This window comes from Buteo buteo, chromosome 29, assembly GCF_964188355.1.
Source record: "Buteo buteo chromosome 29, bButBut1.hap1.1, whole genome shotgun sequence".
In the NCBI taxonomy this organism is placed as follows: domain Eukaryota; kingdom Metazoa; phylum Chordata; class Aves; order Accipitriformes; family Accipitridae; genus Buteo; species Buteo buteo.
This window is the reverse complement of record NC_134199.1, coordinates 2,028,395-2,046,536: the sequence shown is the minus strand read 5'-3', so window position 1 is coordinate 2,046,536 and position 18,142 is coordinate 2,028,395. Positions and strand designations below refer to the sequence as shown.

The window sequence follows — 18,142 nt, the reverse complement described above, 5'->3', positions numbered from 1 at the left end:
CACACCCTTGAATTCTCCTCTCCTCTCCTCTCCTCTCCTCTCCTCTCCTCTCCTCTCCTCTCCTCTCCTCTCCTCTCCTCTCCTCTCCTCTCCTCTCCTCTCCTCCTTTTTCTTTTTCTCTTCCTTTTCCTCTTCTCTTTCTTTTTCTTTTTCTCTTCCTTTTCCTCTTCTCTTCCTTTTTCTTTTTCTCTTCCTTTTCCTCTTCTCTTCCTTTTTCTCTTCCTTTTCCTCTTCTCTTCCTTTTTCTCTTCCTTTTCCTCTTCTCTTTCTTTTTCTCTTCCTTTTCCTCTTCCTTTTTCTTTTTCTCTTCCTTTTCTCTTCCTTTTTCTTTTCTCTTCCTTGGCCATTTGGACCCAGCTGCTTCTTGCCCAGCTAGCAGCACCCAGTTCCACTTGCCTTCCACAGCGTGCCATCGTCCAAGCAGGCCCAGGGCACCACTGGTTGCCGGTGGTTGTCTGAGGCCACGCAGAGCCGGTGTGTGACCACAACCGGAGCAGTGTCACCGGCAGAGCCCTCGCGGCTGCCGAGTGCCGTGCTGCAGGAGCCCAGCAGCGAAGCAGTGTTGCTCGAGGCCAGCTGAGCGTCAAGCGCAGGCAGCTGGATGCAGGGCCATGGCAATGTCCCCGCGCTGCAGCGAGCCTCTGCCAGGATTGCACCTCTACGTCTGCCTCCGGCCGAGGCTGCTGCCTCCCGCAGAGTTCTGCCGTCAGCTCCTGCAACAACCCCGCTGCCTTCTCCGTGCTGCTCCTCTCTTGTAATGATTCCCATTAGTCTGGGCTCAAGTTTGGTTTCCACCATCCCACCAAGGAGGTGAGAAATCATTTGAATGAGCCATAAACCAGGGCTCTGGGGTTGGCCCTGAAGGAGTAGCAGGATTGAGAACCAGGGGCTAAGAGAGATGAAATTGAGGAGATTCCTGCCCATCCTCCTCTTCCCACCCGCTCCCCACCACTTCGGATCCAATGGACTGGTGGACAGAAATGCGAGGACTTGCTTTTCTCTCCTCCTGGGGAATCCAGGCACAGACAGGTCCCCCCTCTCCACTTCCCCTGCTCCACCATCCAAGGCTGTGCCCTGGGGCAAGAGTTTCTCGCCTGAGCCCCTGCTCCCCCAGGAATGCTGTCGGCAGCAGCTGGGGGTGGCAGCAGCTCCGGATGGAATCAGCAGGACATCTGCTATTTCATTTTGCTTTTGCAGAGACTGGATGAGCTGGGCTGTTTGGGAGGCAGGGGTGGGGGGAACAGAAGGGGGCTGTGTTTGGCTGCTGCCAAAGCAGACAAGCCAAACCGAGCGGTGCTGAGTGGGCAGATACCCTCACCCCGTGGGGATACAAACCCCTCATCAAAACAAGCCCCCCCAAAGGAGTTTACACCGCACGCCTCCAAGGCAGCAAATGAGCTCAAGCCCTCAGGCCACAGGAGAGGAGAGGGAGCCAGGCTGGGACCACCGAAGTGAGGGGCAGCCCCCCCACCCCAGAGCCCTGCCACCTCTCCTCACGCTATGAGCATGGAGGAAAGGGCTCTACCATCTGCCTTGCCCAGGCTGGGCAGGGTCAGAGCATCACCCTCCTGCATGCAGCACAGCACCCAAGGGGCAGAGGTGCTGCACGCAGCTCACCAGAGCACCGGAGGGTCCCTTGTCCCCAGAGCCGCTGGGCCCTGCCACCCCGTGGGGTGCTCAGATGAGGCATCTTGGTGCCCAGAGCTTGTGTCTCAGCCAGCTGAGGACTGACGCATTCGTCACTGCCCAGTCCATGGCGCTGCATTGTCGCCAGGCCATCACCTCTGAGGGTGGAAAGTCCCCTTGGCTGCCTGGCCAGCGTGGTGGAGCCAGTTGGACTTTGCCAGCTGCCAGTTGCCTGGTCTCGGTCCACCCCACTTCAGCCCATTTTACAGATTCCCCTTTGCCAGCCCCATTTTTGGGGGATCTTTGGCAGAGTCGGTGATGGGGGTTATCCACGCACCCGTGGCCGCGGCTGTGCTGGCCCGTTGCTTGATGGCGGAGCAATCCCCAAGGGAGCAAGGTGAATCAGCCGTGCAGTAAAAGACAGGTTTGGGCAGCAATTAATATTTTATAAAAGCAAGAAGTCTCGCTGCTGCTGCAACTCGAAGAGCACGAGCCAGGGAGCAGAGCAGGAGGAGGAGGAGGAGTGGAGGCTGGAGGAAAGCAGAGCAGAGGAGCTGACTCACCAGCCCAAGGCAGAGCTGCGCTCAGCCCCGCCGAGCTGAGAGCCGTGGGCTTCCATGCTACTGGGCAAGGCAAGAGCCCTGATCCTGTGTTAAGCTGCAGCACCAGTTACACAAAGGCCAGGGCGGCAGGAGGTGTCTCATGCAGGATTGGGCTCCAAGACTTACAGAAATGTGGGAGACAGAAGGGCAGGGGATGGAGGGGGGGGGGCAAGGCAGCAGGAGCACAGGGGCTGAGGGCACAAGGGCTGCACGGGGACATCTTCGTAGCAGGCAGCAGGGATGGATGCGATGGATGCTGGTGTCCTCCCAGCATGAGGCAGAGGGGAAGGGATTCAAAACTGGGACAGGAGCAGAGACGAGGCAGGACAGAGGGAGGTTGGGACCACCGTGCCTGGGGCTGGGAGCTGCAGCCTGAAAGCTGGAAGAGGAACAAAGGTCAGGAGTGCTGGAGCATGATGGGCCTGGGTGGTGGGTGCCACCCTGTCCCCCCATCACCACTTTCACCCTGCGCTGGCCCAGCAGGATGGAGCTGAACCACTCGCCGGCATCTGTGAGGTCCCTGCACGTCCCAGGTGTGTCCTTGCCCTGGGACCTGTGGTGCCACCAGTTTGCGCTTATGGGACAAAGCTGCTCCCGGCAGAGTGGAAGCTCGTGCTCTTCCCTTCCCCGGCAGCGCCCCGGCGATGCTCACCCAATGCCACCAGCACTGGGAGTGACCCATCACCCCATGGTGGGACACCACCATCTCCAACCCTCCTGTGGGACCTCCTCTGCCCTGCGGGAGCCGTTTCCAGGGCGGTTTGGCAGTGAGGTCAAGGGGAAAAGCATCTCCCCCCATCCATCCCCTGTCCCTCTCCATCCATGAGTGACACCAGCCTGGGTGAGGTGGGGTCCCTGAGCCCCCTCCCTGGGGCTAAACCCCTTGGGCAGGGAGGAGGGAGCAGGGTACCCATGTGTAGGCGCGGATACACGTGCGGGTGGGAAGAGGTCCCTGGCACCCCGTAATGCAGCAGCGGAGCTGCGAACATGCAGCCTGACACTCCCAGCCAAACATGCCAACCCCAACCCACCTCCTGCTCCGCCGGCACATCCACAGGGCTGACCCCCAAATCTTAATTTGCTGCAGATTCTGCCACACTCTTCAGTCCTTTCCAGAGCTCTCCGGCACTCGCAGCTGCTGGGAACTCCCCAAAGGAGCCACGGGAGCTGCAGCATCTCTGCATGCTGATGAGCATCCCTGGCACTTGCTGGGCTGGGGGCCCCTCGCTCCTGGGTTTGGGGGGCACACATATCTTTCCAAATAGGACTAATTGGCGGCAGCCAGGCTGGGAACCTAATTAACAGGCTGCCCGCTCGAAAAATTAGCCAGGACGCATTGTTTGGCACAGGGATTTGTCAGTGATGCTGGCAGGGAGGGGACATTCGCCCAGTTGGGCACCGGCACCTTCCCATGGGAATCCCGTGGGATCGGGCCCAGAAGTGGCTCCTCGTGGAGCCGGGATCTGCCAGAGGCTGCTGCCAGGCCGATGCCGAGGGTTTCCGATGGAGGCTGGCCGGTCCCGGTGAGATGCCGCTGGAGCAGCAGGAGCGGCTATGGGTGCCGCAGCCCTTCGTGGGTAAAGGCTCGGCGTGGCGTCCACGGCTCCCACGGCCGCCCCGGTCCCCTGGGGACACGCTGGATGTCACCTCTCCAGCCCCAGCCCTCGCTGGGTGCTGGCTGCCCCGTCAGCCCTCCCCAGGCCTCCCCCACCGACTGTGGGGTGCGTGCGCCTCCCACCCCCCGTAACCCACCCCTGGGAGCTCCCCCATACCCGATGCCCCCCAATACCTGGGTGCCCCCCCCCCAAGACCCCTGGATGCCCCCCAATCCTGGGCGCCCACCATTCCTAGGTGCCCACCCCACACCTGGATGGCCGCCCCACACCTGGGTGCCCCCCCACGCCGGCCGGCCCCGCCACGACCCCCCTCCAGACTCGCTTTCCCATCATGCTCTGCTCCGGCGCGCCCCGCGCTGCCGCGGCCGCCCCCCCGCAAGGCACGCCGGGACCTGTAGTCTGTACCCGCGCCGCCCGTCCCTCCGCCGGCCCCGCCCCGCAGCCCCGCCCCTCGAGAGCCCGGAGGGGCGCGCCGGGGCGGGGCCGGCTTTGACGGACGCGTGGCTAAGCCTATGGAAGCGGCGGTACCCGGGAGAGGGGGCGGGCTCTGCCGCCGCCTCTCCCTCGGCCCGAGCGGGCGCTGCGCAGCGGCGCCAGGCGGAGGCTGCGGCCGTGGTGGCGGCGGCGGCTGCGCGGCCCGGCCCGGCCCCGGGCTCCCCGGCCCTGAGGTGGGTGGGAGGGAGGGTCTGTCCGGCCCGGCGCTTGGGGCCACGGCGGGGCACGTTCGGGCCGCGGGGCCTGGCGGGGCGGCGGCGCATTGTGCGGGCGGGCGGGCGCGGGGGCTTTGTCAGCGGCGGGGGGCGCTGAGGAGCCGGCGGGGCCGGGCTGCTTTCCTCCTCCTTCCTCCTCCCTCCCTCCTCCTCCTCCTCCTCCTCCCGCCGCAGGTCCCCAGCGCGTCCCTCGGCGGAAGATGCGAGGCGAGGCGGAGGGCCGGCTGTGAGCTGCGGGCGGGGGGAGAGGCCCGGCGGTGTCCCCGGAGCGGGGCCGGAGCCCCCCTCCCCCCTCTCCTCAGGCCGGCGGGCGGCGGAGGATGCGGGTCGGGCCTCCTCGCCGATGAGAGGGAGGATGGGAACCCAGGGCAGCCCGGTGAAGAGCTACGATTACCTCCTCAAGTTCCTGCTGGTGGGGGACAGCGACGTGGGGAAGGGAGAGATCCTGGAGAGCCTGCAGGACGGGGCCTCCGAGTCCCCCTACGCCTACAGCAACGGTAAGGGGGGCTGGGGGGGGGCAGGATCGGTCCCGCGGCCTCCCGGGGGGAGCCCGCACCGCAGCACCCGCGTCCCTGTCACAGGCAGCAGCGGGGACCCGGGCGAGGGGTCGCTGCCCCTGGGGAGATCAGCGCTGGGGAAGGAGGGAGGCGTTGTTTTGCTTTTTTACCTTCTAATTTTTTTTTTTAATTTTTGTATTGACTGGAAGCGAAGCGCGGTTTGTCAGGGGTCGCGTGGCTGGCAGCGGAAAGGCCACGGCCGTTGCTTAAAATCCTGACGAGCTGCAGGAGAATTTGGCTGGGGAGGCGGCAGAGGGGTCGGTGCCTGATGTAATCCCTGGATGCGCGAATCCCCCAGCGCAGCTGGACCCTTCCCAAGGGGAGCTCTGCCTCGGCACCCGGCTTAAAAGAGCCGAGCTGATTTCCCATGGCCGCCGCAGGGGTTAACGAGCTGTACCCAGAGGAAGCAGGGTCTGTAACAAAAGAACAGGAGCCTTATTTCCAGGCCAGAGCTGCTCTCACTTGGTAGCTGGCTACTGCGAGCGCAGCTTGGTCCGCCTCCTGCAAACATCGAGGTTTCTAATGGAGCCCATGACAGACCATTAACTACAGTGTCACAAGACCATAATTAAGAGCCAAGGAGTGGCGCTGCGTTATTTCCTGCGTCCCCTCGCTGCAGTTAAAGCATAACACGGCCTGGCAGGGTGCAGGTCCTGGGGTGGTTTTCAATCTGTCATCCTTCCCCCCAGCCTCCGTGCAAAATAACATCCCCAGGGGCTCGACAGAAGCGATCTAGTTCAGAGCCTGCATCATCACTGCAGCCGACCCCAGGGCTGGAGCAGGTGGTGTTTAGCTTTCCCTGTAAGCAGGAGTCTGAGGGAATCGGGTGCTTCTCGATGCTTTGCATTGAAGCTGGCTGAATTTAGAGCGTAAAGGAGCGGTGTGGCTCGGCTCCTGACTGCATGCCCAGTCCTTGGAGCTACTACTAGCTTCGTAGGAGCTGATGCAAGCGGGCACCTGCTCCGCAGAGATTTACGGGGAGGTGGTGACTCAGAAGTCAGGCTGCTAGTGAAATGAGAGCAGCAAATTCTGGAGCTAGAAGGTTGTGGTATCATTCATCTCCTTGGGTGTCTAGCTGAGCTGGTGCGGTTTGCCTTCGAGGAGATGCTTGGCGCTTTTAAGCTTCCCTGAAGAGAGTTTGTGTCTCTGAAGAACCTGCCTCATCTGGGAGCTGTAGAGCTGCTCCTTGGGGTTAGCATTTACTAAGCAGAAAGGGCTGAAGAGTGTAACGGGGTTGTTGTTTTAAGTGAAGTGTGGAAGTTGGAATTGTCGTCTTATAAAAATGGTTTTGACCGCTGTCTTGAAGCAGGCGGTGCAGGAGTCATAAGTACAATTGCAAAGTGTGTGTGTGGTGTGTTCTTTGATATATACATAAAACCCAAAGAACGGTGACTTTGGCTATCACTATAAAAGTTTTGTCTGTGTACCCACTATTTTATAACAACAAAATACCACCATCTTTCTTCTGGAAAAAGAAATCTCGGTGAACTAATATTATTTTCAGAACCTTCCCTCATCTTCTGTGGGCAATTGAAGCCATTCCTAATTAGAGAATTAGGTCACATACTGTTTTTTTACAGTAATATGTGCTCTGATAGTCTCTGCTTCTGTTGCTTCTGTGAAGCTACGTGCCTTTTGGATAATCAGATGGAGTAGCTTTGAAATCTGAGTGAATTTGATACTGCTGATATTCCTGACAGCCTTGGCAATCAAACTCCCTCCATCTCTGGCGCAGTTGGGATGTGCGTACTGGCAGGGCAGGCTTCTCTGCCAGTGTGTTTTCACTCTGCCCTGACGGAGAGCATCCCTTGACACGAAGGCACTTAGATTTTGTGAACAGCTAGTGCCTGGCCTCCTTTTTGACACGTGCCTGATGCTGTCCCAAAACTGCAATGGTGGAATATTGTGTAGAGGCTCTTTTTGTAAATCTTTTAATTGTAAGTGCGTTATCCTCTTCCTTATCCCCTGCCAGACCACATCCCAATTTAAAACAAGTGTTGTATTATCTACTACTTATTTGATCTGTCCAGAAAACAGAACTTGCTGTTACCAGTGTGAAATGGGGTATGTTTTAGGTTGATCTTGTGATTGGGACATCTCATGTCAAGCTCAGATCCCTAACCTCCAGTGGGAAGGGCTAAAGCCATTGCGCCTTCTCTGTCTCGTTGGGGTCTGCTGCTTTTACTGTGTTGGCCAATCACAACTGTTTTGACACAGGTTTTTTGAAATATAATGGGAAATGCATTGTCCTTTCAGCTCTGGGAAGGCATACCTTTAAAGCTCTGTATTTTTGCTGCTGTTCTTCTGCTGTACACCTGGCCTCTAGAAAAGGGTTTGAGGGATTCCTTTCTTCTTCATGGGCATCTGGGTGTTGGAACAGCAGGCAACCAAGAGATGAGAAAGCCCTTTTTCTATCAGCATCGCTTTTGCAAGCTGTAAGCAGTCGGCAGCCTCTGCTTGCTTGCATCCAGTATCTGAAAGCCTTGGACGCAGTATGAGCTGTGTCTTTCTTAAAGCATTGTAGTTGCTTCTGTCCATCCTTGTTCAGGATCCCTGAGCAGAAGCATCGCTTCTCAACACAGCCTTATAGCTTGGCACTTCTCACTAAATCAGGCACGTCTTAAACTAGACACCACAGTTCCTGTTGTGTATAGCAAGACCTTAGCAATGTCCTTTATTTAAATTGCTGTTAGAAATTAATCTGTTCCGTATAAGTAGAGGTGGTTGTTACTCCCTGGATGTCGTCGGCCTTTGCAGTAAGAGGCGCGAGTGATGCCCCTGACCATTGCTGCCACCAAGCTGCAAGGGCACTGGGTACAGAACTTCTGGAGACATAAAAACAGCGTTTTGAGGAGGAATTTGAGGTCCAGTTGTCACCTGTGTGTTTCTTAGGTTCATGCTGAAGTTACCAAGTGTATAGGTCTCCAGGAGCATCAGGCCAAGCACTTCCTGCGCAGAGCAGGGAGTTTGTCCTGTGTATGTCCCATGGCTGGATATTGTCACCTCCCATGCCAGGCAGGTTTGCAGTTGAGTTGGACTTACATTTTGCTTTCTCTTGGCCAGCTGCAAATGGCCCTAATTTAAGCCACCTTACTAGTATTTTGGTGAAGATGTGGGCTTTTGGGCTTCCAGTGTTGTCCTCCTTCCCAATTTTCACCCACCTCACTCCCCAAATCTGCAGTGGTGGAGGTAGGGTGCCATTCTCAGAGCCCCATTGCTACTCATTAACACCTGGAGGACCTCACCCGGGAACCAAAAATCCTGCCTTTCCCCCCAAATGCCCTCTCCTCTCAGCACTTGCTCCTTCTCCTGAGGTACAGGGGAGGGCTTTTCTGGCCCCTGTGCTGTGAGCTGCAAGGTTACAGCTGACTCAGAGCAAAACTGCATGCCTTCCTCACAGGTACAAGTCAACTACACAGATCACTTATCACTTCGGTGCTTAAACTGCCTGCTTGGGGTCTGTCCTTATCCTTCCCCAAGTACTGAAGCAGGACAGAAATGTCTCCGGTCACAGGGTGGTTTTCGACGACGAGATGTGGTGGAGCTGCCTGTGAAAGTAGGGGTTGCTTACATGCCCTGCAAAAGGAAGACAAGGCTGTTCCTCACCTGAAGGACCCATGGCTTCGTCACTACTGTGTCATACAGCCACTCTCGCATATCTAGTTGTTCATGTATCTAGTTGTTCATGTGCTTGTGCTGAAGTGATCTTGCCTAGCTGGTTTGTTGGCTTGCGTGAGAAGCCAGCCCTGCTCTGGCTGCATCAACACGGGGTGAGTCAGGGGAGGACTCCTTGCACGGGAGCACTCAGCAGGCATGAGTGCTGTTGCTGCCATGTAAGACGGTGCCCTGCGTGCACCAGAAATAGGGACAGGGCTGGTCTCACCACACAGACGTGAATATGATGTGCTCCGTCCTCACGTGATGGAGGGCTTTTTCTGCGGCAGCCTTCCCCCTCACCTGCTGCTGTTCCCATAGGAAAGGAGAAACATGTGTTAGGGAAAGAGTAGAGCATGTTTCTGAGCAGATGGCTTTGATTGGAAGGGGGATGGATTTTTATTTTTATTTTTTTCCCTGTCCTCAGCTTGTATGAAGAAAGCGATGAGGATGAAGCCTTATGTCCGTAGTCTGATCTCCTTTCAAAGAGCATGCAAAAGATAAAATGAAAGTATTGCCCTGCTGCAGGGCTAGTGCTGTGACCAGCCTAATGCAGTGAGCCCCGATGCCTTGTTTCCACCTCATCCCTTAGCTGGGGCTTAATGCCTTTATTCGAGCACCATCCTTAGGTGCTCTGTTACCCCGTTGCTATCCAAAGACCTAAGGAAACATTAGGAAAAAGGCAACTTAAGTGCTCAGTTCCAATAGCTACCGTCAGGTTTTATGGTTCCGATAAAAACTGGATCTTTCCCAAGAGCTCTTCCCCCATAGCAGAAGTGCAAGGAACTCAGCTTTTGGGCAGGGGTGGTGAGCCCACCACGGTCAGTGTCTGTGCAAGGAGCAAGATCTGAGGCGGTGTAGCTTTGTGCCCTCTCCCTGGCCGGGAGGGCAGGGAGAGGCAGCATTTACGAAGAGCGGCTGAAGACACTGCTCAGCCCTTGGAGGTGGCCAGGACCCTCCCAGTTGGTGCTGTTTGCCTGGGGACCTCATGACTGCTGTTTAATTGCCAGGCTGTTTATTTCAGTGACCCACATCTTTGGATGTCTTTTCCCTCTGGTTGTTTTTGTGCAGCTGTCTAAATTTGGAGGTCCCTAAGCTGTCCCTTTCAAGTCTTTCTTTACAGCAGTTACTCTCTCCGTATGTCCTGTGACCCCTCAGTCACCAGCATGCATCCAGGAACATCACCTGTAAAACTGCTCTGCTTTGCTTTGTAGCAGTCTTCAAGTTAGTTACTTGCCAACCAGGAGATCATCTGTACCACCACCAGGGTACACAGGGATGAAGGAAAGGCGACGCCTTGTCTCGTCTTCCTCACCACCACAGAGGGCGTGCGAGGCGATGCTTCTCGATGCTTCTGCTCCTTGCCTGTTGAGTTTCCACGACTGACCAGGGAGATGGTCTCTAGCTTCTTGTCCACAGCCTCTGCGTTTGCTGCCACGTTTGGCTGGAGGTCCCGCCGCGCTGCTGCAGAGTTTGCCATCGCTGGTTGACTTTTCCCAAGCCTTAACAAAGTGTGTGGCTGAGCAGTTCTGCTTTAAACTCCTGCAGCTTCTGTAAGGACAGGACCTCTCTCAATACCTGACAGCATCTAATCTTCCCTTCTTGAGCATACAAGAAACAATTGCTGGGTGTACCTGTGTGCAGTAAAACCTCAGACAGGGACAGCACCGATGTGGTGGCACCTTCTGGGCATAGACGTGAGAGCTACAGATGTTGACCATGAGCTTGAGATTGCAGCTGAGTGCTTATCACGGTGTTGCTGCAGTGTGTCAGGGCTCTCTTTGGCGTCAGTGGGGAGGGAAGCATTGATCCTGGTGCTGTTTCTCTGCTGCTGCCTCCTCCTCCTTGCCTGGCCACGTGCCGCCGGGTGCGTTCCTGCTGTCTGCCGGAGCAGCGTTGTCCCTGTTGGTGGTAGACACGAGCCGTCCGGCTGGGCTGGCCTGCTGTTTCAGATGTTGCACGCCAGTGGAAACTGCTGTTTGTTTTCTGGCATGACTGTATTAATTGGAATAATGTTTTCTTTTGAGGTTTTAGCGCTCTGATGCGAGGGGGATTGAGGCAAAATGTTCTAAGTGCAGCCTTGCCATCATGTCCCTGTAGTGGCCGCAGAATTGATCTGCAGGGAATGCTTCAGCTGGACCACACCAGTCGTGCTGCTAGAAATCTCTTTCAATGGCTCACAGAGTGGAGAGTGGTTGTTGCGGCAATTCCCCGTGTGTGCCAGCACTTGCATCAGTGTCCTTCAGGGATGTTTGCTTCCCTATCATCAGGGAAACAAAACTGATCTTGCCAGAGCAGGCTTTGGCTCAGAAGCAACTCCAGCATTTCTTATTTCTCCATTGTTTACTACTTATCCTTTGTGTGAAAAATATTTCCAAACGTACAATGTTGAACCTCCATCTCTGCTTGATGTGGGACTAACTAGCTGTGGCTTAAACTTAAAACAAAACAAACCCCAAAACAAAGCAAACAAACAAACAAAAAACCCCAACCAAAACAAAAAACAAACCCCAAACTGAGTGCTTAGCAGGTTTTGATGTCTTCAGCACTCTCAAATCAGGATTAAGGATGCACAGCACCATAGGTTGTTGTGCATGTATAATTCTTCAGGAGGGTTGTGCTTTTGTTGTGTTTTTATAAAGCTGGGGGGGACTTATTCTACAAAGTTCTCGATTGCACTGGGCAATTCTCACCATCTCTAATCCCCTGTATAAAAGCTTTGCTTTTACATGGCTGTTAATGTGTTTCTGAGCCCTGAGTGCACAAAGGTGACGTGAACTGAGCAGTATAAATCTGAAATGGGTGGAATGTTCTTCTAGTAACTGGGATTAAAAGTTTCTCTGTTTTTTTTTATTTTTGAAAAGCAAGTAGGTTTTGCTCTATGTAGATCCTGCAATGGCATTGTCCACTTCCCTTGGCGTGTGTGGGTTTTTTATTTGGTTGTTTCGGTATATAAGCTGCATAGGAAAGCCCATGGAAAATGTCTCCTCCTCCTCCGCCCCGTCTCCTTCAGCTTTTGTTTCCAGCTGTTCCCTGGCATGTTTTCCTCCGGCGGCCTCCCTCTCTCGGAAGAGCAGAGCATCTTTCTGTTGCACTTGAAAATAGCTGTGCTATGAGCTTAGGATTTGGAGCTGAGGTTTTATAACCTTGCCTTTTAAAATCTCGTTTTCTTTGCCTTTACCCCTCACCTTCCTCTGGTAGCCCAGGCTTGGCACAAAACGAGCAGTGATACAAAAGCATTATGTCATATGGGTTTCCATTTGATTGCAGGCAGAGGAGGAGGAAGGAAGCTCTGATATGAAAATCTTCGGCTCTGTTTTGCTAAAAGCTTTGCTGTGAGTTGGGACTCACCTGAAAGGGAAATTCCCCTGTGGTATAGACAATTGTGGCTCAGGACTAGGACACCCCATCGAAGAGGTCTGTTTGTTTCTGTAAAAGTTGTAGTAATAGTAAAGTTGCAACATTAGCTCAGGGATTGTTTGTTCCTATAGAGTTTCTATTTGCTGAGAGCATTTTTACGTAGCCATAGCTTTTTAGATTTTTCTTCCTCTTTTTTACCTCCTCTTTGTCTCATTTCCATCACCCCATTGGGAAACTAGACAATATTCTATCGCTTTAAAACGTTGACACCTGTTCTATAAATATAACCCCTGAAATGATTAATGTCCTGTATGTGCTGTGCAGTGCTGCTGCCATTTCAATAGCAGGCATTGAATTTGGACAAAAATCGTCATGCAATTCAAATAAAATATTTGCTGTTTAAACTGGCAATGGTTAAGGAGGAGACAGGCAGAAGGGGACACTGAAAGGCTGTACTTAACTGGCAGTTTAATAGAAGGTGCTGTGCATCTCTGGAATAACCTCCTTTTCAAGTAAATGCAGATTTTATTTTTTTTTTAATTTCTTTTTAGAGGTGCCATTTTAACTTATTTTCCAGCCCAGCTTCTGAGTTCCCTGGCCCATTTGGGGGCTTTATCTTTCCTGCCTTTGCAAATGACTGCTCTCTGCACACACCCCCAGTCATGTACACAGAAATTACCATCTTCTGTTTCCTTCTGTACCAGTTTTAAAAGCAGTAGGCTGTAGTCCCTTTTGCCCATGGTTATGGAGGCCGAGTGGACAGGAGACCTAACTAGATGAAAAAAATCCAACCAAACAAAAACCCATACAAACAAAAAAAAAAAAAACCAAGCAAAAAAACCCAGCCAAAAAACCCTGCTATTTTGTCTGTCCTGCTTACTTAAATCATCTCTTGTCCCAAGAGCTGTTACTTTTCTTCTATTGTCAAACTGCTTTAGTAACTTGATGGTAAAATCTGTACAGGAGACAGTGTGCAGGTCTGTGCTACGGCACAAGGAGATGAAACTGTGGGGCTGATCTTACTCGAGAGCCTTATCTGTGCTGCTCATCATGCTAGCAAACGTGTGTTTGCTGTGAAATGCCTCCTTAGGTTGAGACATGCTTGTGTTCTTGTAGGTGTCATCTATATTACAAGGTTGAAGTTCAATACTTTTTTTTCTATTTTAAAAATGCAAAATGCTTGCTTTCTTCTGCTAGCAGCAAAAGTCATGCTTCAGAGTTGCTGCCAGAGTAGCTGGGGTGTGATCTTTGTCCTGCAACAGCTGTAGGTCAGGAGGAGGAGACAACCTGGGAGGCTCCAATTTGGGCTGAGAATGGAGGGTTTGAAAACACGCTTTTGGGCTGTTGAGAGGTGCTGTGGAGCTGCTGCGAGGTGGCATACTTCGTACAGGTGTGTAGAGGGGTGCTTGCTCTGCTAGGAGGGCCAGCCGATCCTTTAAAGGCAGGGAGGGACTGCTGAGTGCACGCAGCGATGTGTTGTAGGTCAGGTCCCCGGGCATTTGTTATTATCGCTGGAAACAGCGCACTGATATGTGAAACTAATGTTAGCAGCTGTCCTGATGTTTCCAGCATGGAGTGGTCCCTTTCCAGTGTGGGGCTCACAGGTGGTGGAGTGAGACCAAATTCAAGAGCCGGTGAAATTAATGGTGAGCGGTCTCTCTGTAGCTGCTCCGTGAGCTCTGTAAGTACCTGTGCTCAGCAGGCACGTGGTGCTTAACCTGTCTACGCCCAGCTAAAATGCTGTAGCCTTCTTTCTGGGCGTTTGCGTATACAACATCAGTCTGGAGACAGCTGCATCACTGCTGGCTGCCTCTGTTGTGGTGTTGCAACGTGACCTTTTAAATGGCAAAACCTGCAGATGCCAACTGGCGTTGAGCAGCAGGGTGTGGATGGCAGGAAGGGCTGCGGATGGGTGTCCCACCGATCGGAGACTGCTGCCATGTGTGCCTGGATCCATGTGCAGGATCCTGGAGCAGGTGTGCAGCCATACGTGTGAGCCCGGCATCTCTTGTGTGGTGGCGTGCACGTCAGCCTGGTGGTGACGCCACGAAGTTCTGGTGCTGTAGAGCAGCATTTCCCGTGTATTAATGTGCACGGTGTTGAGAGGTGTAAATGTGGAAGGTGAACCTCTTCAATATCCTGATATTGAAGGCATTTTGGACAAATACTTGGATTTTTTTGTGTGTGTTGTGGGTTTGTTTTTGTTTTTTTTTTTTTCCTCCAAGTGTATCTTGGTGTTTGTATGGTAATCCAGCAACAATGAAGATTGTTATGGTGCCCTCTGATTTGCCTCATAGGCTGTCTTTGTTTCTGTGTGCAGCTGTATAGTTTTTATGGAGATCTGAACTGCAAAGCATGAAGAAACTCTTTTGTTTGTTGTTGCTTCTGTGCATAAAATCATTCTTGATTTTCTTCTAAAGCACAAATCCACTTAACATCCCCAATTCTGGACGGACTTTTGACTGTTTCTGTGGCTTCCCGGGTGTCTGCTGAAATTGTTTAAGCTTTAGGAACAGATTTGCTTCTGGCTTCAAATGCTGTTTTCAGATGCAGTTGTCATCCTTAAATGAGCCCAGAACAGAGTTCCTCTGTGTGAGGACCACGTAGCTGCCGGAACACTGCTGGGCTGTGGAGCAAGCAGCGGACAAGTGAAGTCTTCTGCTAGTCTGGGCTTCCTAGAGGTCTCCAAATAAGTATTCTGCTTTTGGCTGGTTACAAAACCAAACGAGCAATTATTTGTCCGAGATCCTCACCTACAATCCCTTAGCTGTAGATGAAGATGCCTGGGAACAAACTCTGACTTGAGCAGCCTTTTTCTGAAAGGCTTCCAGTCTAAATTGAAAGCACTCTCAGTTGAAATGAGGCAGATATGAGTGGAAGACGGAGTATGATTTTCTGGAGAAGACCCACAAATGTGGGTAACTTCAAATAATTGAACAGTGTTTGTTCTCTCTCTGTTTCTGCAAGCGCCTTTGTACGAGGTGCTCGGCAGCTTGTTGGATGTATCACGCAGAGCTGCCAAGTGCCGCAGCAGCTCTCTTGAGTTGGCAGCAGCTCGTGTGACATGCTGAGCTTCGTTCAGGGACGTGGGCTCCTGGCTGTGTGCATGGGGGCTGAACTCCTCGGCTCAAAACAGCTCAAACTCATCTGCTGCACAGTTAAATAACCAGAAGCTCCTCGTTACCTCCCATTGACTTCTGCACCAAGAGTGGATCTTTTATTTGCTGTGTGAGCAGGAGATGACAAAGGCTTGAGCAGATGGCTTCTATCTACCCCTGTCCCCCAGCCAGCACCATGCAGAAGAAGCACTGGTCTCCTATGTGCCCGGTAAGAACCGAGACCTCTTGATCCTGTTCCCAAGGCAGCTGCTCATCTACAACACAGGACAGGAGCACAGTGGTAAAACTGTTACCGAAAACTCGGAATAAAAACTTATCAACACCAATTTAGTGTAGATAAGCAGACACTTCTTTATTGACGGCCAGGTGCGAGGGTGAGTCTTCTCACAAAACCAATCACGCAGGCGCACTAAAGGTCTCTGGTGGTCTTCTAGAGTCCTCTGGTGGTCTTTCATAGTCTTCCTCACTTGTCTGCTTCTTGACCTCCTTCAGGTGTTTCTACGCAGTTTGGCCCCTGACAGGTGGTTTTACTATTTCTTGGCAGATAACTGCAAATTGCTTCATTCAGCTCTTCTGAGTTCCCATTAATTTGAATTTCTGACATTTTACACATTCTTTCAAACTATGTTCTACTCCTACAAATAAACATTATGTCCATTATACCTAAAGTCTTAAACTCGTTATCTAAGCTCTTAATGTTCCTAATAGGTATGTTTGACAGTGTTCCTCCGGCCTTGGTACAGGGGTATACAGAGGATTTCACAGTAGTTAAAGTGATCTTGACCAGAGCTACCCCGGCCTTGGTACAGGACTATACAAAGGATTTCAAGTGATCTTGACCAGAGCTACTCTAGCCTTGGTACAGGGCCATACAAAGGATTTCACAGCAGCTGTTAGTTGTGGGTTAAATGCAACCAATATATATTTTACTAAAATATTTCTTACAATTCTATATTACTATTAATGTTAGTATGATTAATTCTAATCAATAACAAATCAATGACTAATTAGTAACAAAAGCACATGCTTTCTGACCCTCAGCTCCAGCTCTGCAGGCAGGAGCTGGGGGTGTTTTGCAGTCATGCTGTTCGGAAACTTTTACCACCCTGCTTAAAACAAAGAAGTAATACTGCCAAGGTAAATCCTAACACCAAAAGACACAGACCTGGGATAAATCCACCTTTGTTTTGAAGCATATGTTTTGTTGACCCCTGTTGTTGATGGAGATAATTTGTTGTTTGTCTATCTAAAGAGTAGGTAATTGAATGCATGACTCAAACTGATGAGCTCATGTGTTGTTTGGAAGGGATTTCTTCTGTGGCTTACAGCTCTGAGCTGACTAGCTAAATTGCTGCTGTTAATGTGCTGTTGTACACACTTTTTATGGTCGGATGACTTAATCAGTTGTTATTTGAATAGCTTGAATTCACTTTTTTCATCAGCTAGTGTTTATGTGCTCATACCACATTTTTTCTGAATGATTTAGTATCACTTACAGATGATGGAGAAAATAACTAAGTTAATAGTAGGAGCTGCAGTGGAAGGTAGTGCACTGGTGGTGTCTTCTACGGACAGATTCTACTGCCTGTTTTTTAAATTACTCAAGTCAGAGGATCTCAATACCTGCATCTTTTGGTGCACACGTTACTTGGGTGCTGGCCCCAGCAGCTGCCTTCTGCCTAGGAGTGGATTTTGGTGTTCGACTAATACATTCAGTCCATTGCACGCTGTAGTGCAAAACCTGTTTGCTTTGAATGTGCATTCAACAGCTGGCAACTCCTGGCCGGCTGTAATTTCTGTACCCCTCTGCCTCGTTTGACTAGAAATGAAATGACAAGTCTTTCTGTATCAACTTTTGCCCACAAGCAAACAATTCTGATATGACTCTTCAGCCCTGGTTGCTGTTTTACTCATAGACTGGTGAAAACATGAAAAAAACCCTCAAAACCCCAAAATAAGGCATTTTGAACTACGCTCATAATGCATCCTGGCTTTGTATTCTGCTTCTTGGAGCAGCTTGGCTGCTGGACTCAGTAGCTGTAGGTTGCCATTTAACGACCATCCTGCCATAAACCATTCTTAAACGAAAAGATGCAGGATTTGGGATGCAATGAGAGGGAGCGTGTGAACATGGTGATGGGGGGATAATAACTGTTGTCTTCTTATGGAGTACAGTTCTGCCAGAAAATGAATCCAAGGAGGCCAGTACCTACTTTGGTTTGAGCAAAGAGTCTGTGGAGAAGCTGGTGAGTTTGTACAGCACTGGCTGTGTTGCAGAAACGTGCTGTGAAACTGTTCTGGAGTAGCTCTGTCCCTCTTGGCCTGACCTTCTGTATAGCTCCTGGTACACCCCCAAAGCTGGGCACTGGAGAGGGCTGCTGCTGGGAACGCTGCTTGTGGATAACACCCTGCAGGTGGGGGTTCTTTCACCCTGAAATAACCTGACGGGGAGGGTCTTGGTTCAGGTGGCGTTGTGAGCTGCTGTGCCAGTGTCCTTGCTGTCCAAATTCCTGCTGTCAGCCCCACAGGTGAGGGCGGTTTGGTTATGGGGGTGGTGGTGGTCTGCAAGGTTTTGCTTTGGGGTTTTGGGGTGGGATTTTTGCATGCCAAGGCCTGGAAGTGGGAATGACGCTCTTGTTCTGGAGCTGGTCTGCTCACATCCCAACGCAGACCTGGAGCTGCTGCACACAACTTTTGGCCTCAATTTTGTGACCTCCCAGCACTTCTCTTCCCTTGTTTTTTCTCTTTGGCTTGTTGGTGAGGACAGGACTTGGCTGCTTGTTGTTGCTTCTGCCTCTTCTCCACACTCAGTAGGGATGGGGGCATCCCCACTCATTTGTTTTTGGGGAAACTGTGGCACACCAGCCCCTCAGGCTCTCAGCTGTCAGATGTGTGGCG

At 52.1% G+C, this 18,142-nt stretch overlaps 1 protein-coding gene across 1 annotated transcript in view; it reads left to right on the top strand.

Moving 5' to 3' along the window:
* Nucleotides 1-4,396: 4,396 nt before the first annotated feature.
* The window catches only part of RAB40C (RAB40C, member RAS oncogene family), a 38,859-nt gene continuing 25,113 nt past the window's right edge, over nt 4,397-18,142 (top strand). The window contains exons 1-2 of the mRNA XM_075018284.1: nt 4,397-4,512; nt 4,729-5,051. Of these exons, the coding sequence (XP_074874385.1) occupies nt 4,898-5,051 (154 nt within the window). The 5' untranslated portion in view covers nt 4,397-4,512; nt 4,729-4,897. The remainder of the gene's footprint in view (nt 4,513-4,728; nt 5,052-18,142) is intronic.